This window comes from Clarias gariepinus, chromosome 26, assembly GCF_024256425.1.
Source record: "Clarias gariepinus isolate MV-2021 ecotype Netherlands chromosome 26, CGAR_prim_01v2, whole genome shotgun sequence".
NCBI lineage: Eukaryota > Metazoa > Chordata > Actinopteri > Siluriformes > Clariidae > Clarias > Clarias gariepinus.
The window spans coordinates 25,142,501-25,145,000 of NC_071125.1; the positions used below are offsets into that span (position 1 = coordinate 25,142,501).

The 2,500-nt window shown below is 44.6% G+C and overlaps 1 protein-coding gene across 2 annotated transcripts in view; it reads left to right on the plus strand.

Annotated features, from left to right (window-relative positions):
* Window positions 1-2,500, plus strand: part of pld1b (phospholipase D1b) — a 39,586-nt gene that overhangs the window by 24,325 nt on the left and 12,761 nt on the right. For both annotated transcript variants that reach the window (XM_053487799.1, XM_053487798.1), the window contains exons 12-15: window positions 499-580; window positions 1,077-1,187; window positions 1,298-1,486; window positions 1,631-1,841. In XM_053487799.1, coding sequence (XP_053343774.1) covers window positions 499-580; window positions 1,077-1,187; window positions 1,298-1,486; window positions 1,631-1,841 — 593 coding nt within the window. The remainder of the gene's footprint in view (window positions 1-498; window positions 581-1,076; window positions 1,188-1,297; window positions 1,487-1,630; window positions 1,842-2,500) is intronic.

Consider the following 2,500-nt stretch of genomic DNA (forward strand, 5'->3'; position numbering starts at 1 on the left):
CATTTAAACCGTACCAATAGAATAGAGTAAGAATTTATTTATGTACTACTGTGGATGAGCCCACGACTTAAGAATTAAAAAATGTACAGCGCCATCTGTTGAATTTTGTTGTGAACTAATGACTTTTTTCAAGGTCGATTTTATTTATTTATTTGTTTAATAATAATTGAATTTGAATTTCAAATGAGCTCATTTTCTCTTCGCGTGGGCCGACTGTGATGAGATCAAGCCCCAAATTAAACCCATTAAAATTCCTTCAGTAGTTTTTATGTGATGCGTGCACGAACAGACAGACAGACGGAAAGTCCAAAGTCCATCTGGATGTGTTCTGTTACTCATCTTGCGTCCTCTAAATAATTCTTTGCAAATATCTTCAACTTTACAGTTTTATTCTCTGTATAGATATTATATGTCTTTATTAATTTTACTTCATGCATGAAATGGTGTTTTATTAAAGTGTGTGCTGCTGTTTCTGATCGGACTGTCGGATGTTTTCAGGCTCAGCCCCGAGATCTTCCTCAAACGGCCGGTCGTCGAAGGAAATCGCTGGCGTCTGGACTGCATTCTGAAGCGCAAAGCCGTGAGTCTCTACTGCAGATTTAAACCTGTGTCCAGCTCACACGCCCGTCCTGTCTCGTCTCAGGGTCACATTCACCGCGTTAATATTAATATATCACACATGCGAGGTGCGTTCGGGTCAAACCGGGACCTTCTGAGAGTAAACACGCCCTTTATTCCTCTGTATAATCCCCTGATACACTAATGCACTTATCCCAGTGTCTCACTAGAGCTTGGACACCATCAAGGTAGAACTTCAGGGTGAAACTTGTACAAATAAAATATACAGATTTATATTATTACATTTATTACATTACATTCTGTTTATTTGTGTAAAGCTGCTTTGTGACGATGTCCATTTACTAAGACAAGTTACAACAAAAATTTCTTTTCATCTGTTTGTCTATTTACATTTTACACTATTTGTACTGTAATGTGTGTGTGTGTGTGTGTGTGTGTGTGTGTGTAATGTGATTTTGTAGCATTTGAAAGATTTTTTTCACTGTAACTCTTTACAGCAAAAAGGAGTTCGGATATTTGTCCTGCTCTATAAGGAGGTGGAGCTCGCGCTCGGGATCAACAGTGAATACAGCAAGAGGACGCTGCTGCAGCTTCACCCCAACATCAAGGTAGAATCGGAGACGAGAGGAGACGAGAGGAGACTAAAGGAGAGGAGGAAAATGGAGAGAAGAATGAAAACAGAATATGCGAGTATGATTTGTTTGTGTCTCTGCTCCAGGTGATGCGACATCCTGACCACGTCTCCTCCACCGTCTATCTCTGGGCTCATCACGAGAAGATCGTGGTGATCGACCAATCGGTGGCCTTTGTGGGCGGGATCGATCTGGCGTACGGGCGCTGGGACGACCGCGAGCACCGTCTGACGGATGTGGGGAGCGTGACCAGAGCCCTCAACACGTCTGCAGAGGTGAAGGAGTTGTTTATGTCACACGTCTGCTGTAAGGAGATGTTACTTAGAGTTACTGTGTGTGTGTGTGTGTGTGTGTGAGGTGGTGCGTGTGTGTATAAGGTGGTGTGTTTGCTTAGTAACGTGTGACTGTGTGTTTTTCAGAATGTTCCGGAAGCGTCTCTGTCCATGGCTCCTCCCTCTAACGGCGCCGTACAGAGTAACGGGAAAAACTCCAGCAGGGATTCGGAGGATCAGCCCAAACTCAAAGGCTACGGGAAAAGGAGGAGGAGTCGCTTCAGCATCAGGAAACGTCTGCAGAGACACGGGCTGGTCCACGCCGACAGTGTGAGCAGCAACGAGAGCTCCGAGGAGAGTGAGTACACACACTTATTCAACATGTTCTGTTTAACAGTGGGAGTAAGAGCACTTACACACACACACACACACACACACACACACACACTGTTGGGACTAAACAGCTGTGTGTCCGTGAGAAAACCACTTGTTAGGGAAACTCATCAGAAAAAAGTCTTTAGTTTGTTAGGGAGAATAAAGACTGGACTTTGATAGAAAAAGGTCATGTGACCTGATGAGTCCAGACTGAGCCTATTCCAGAGTGATGGGCGTGTCAGGGTGAGAAGGGAAGGACATGAAGCGATGCTCCCATCATGCATAGTGTCCACTGTACAAGCCTCTGGAGACAGTGTTATGATCTGGGGTTGATCAGTTACTCAGGTCGAGACTCAGTAACGTTATGGGGCAATAAAATGAAGTCAGCTGACCACCTGAATGTACTGAACCACCAGAGGATCACATCTATGGAGGGTTTAGATCTTCACTGATGACACGGCCATATTCCAGCACTCAGAGTGTGAGAGAGGGCGAGGCTCTGGAAGCACGAGGAATCATTTACACACATGAACTGGACATAGAGTGTGTGTGTGTGTGTGTGTGTGTGTGTGTGTGTGTGTGTGTGAGATTAAAGATAAAGGATCCCGAGTGCAATATCGGTGTGTGGAATTGTTTTTGTCC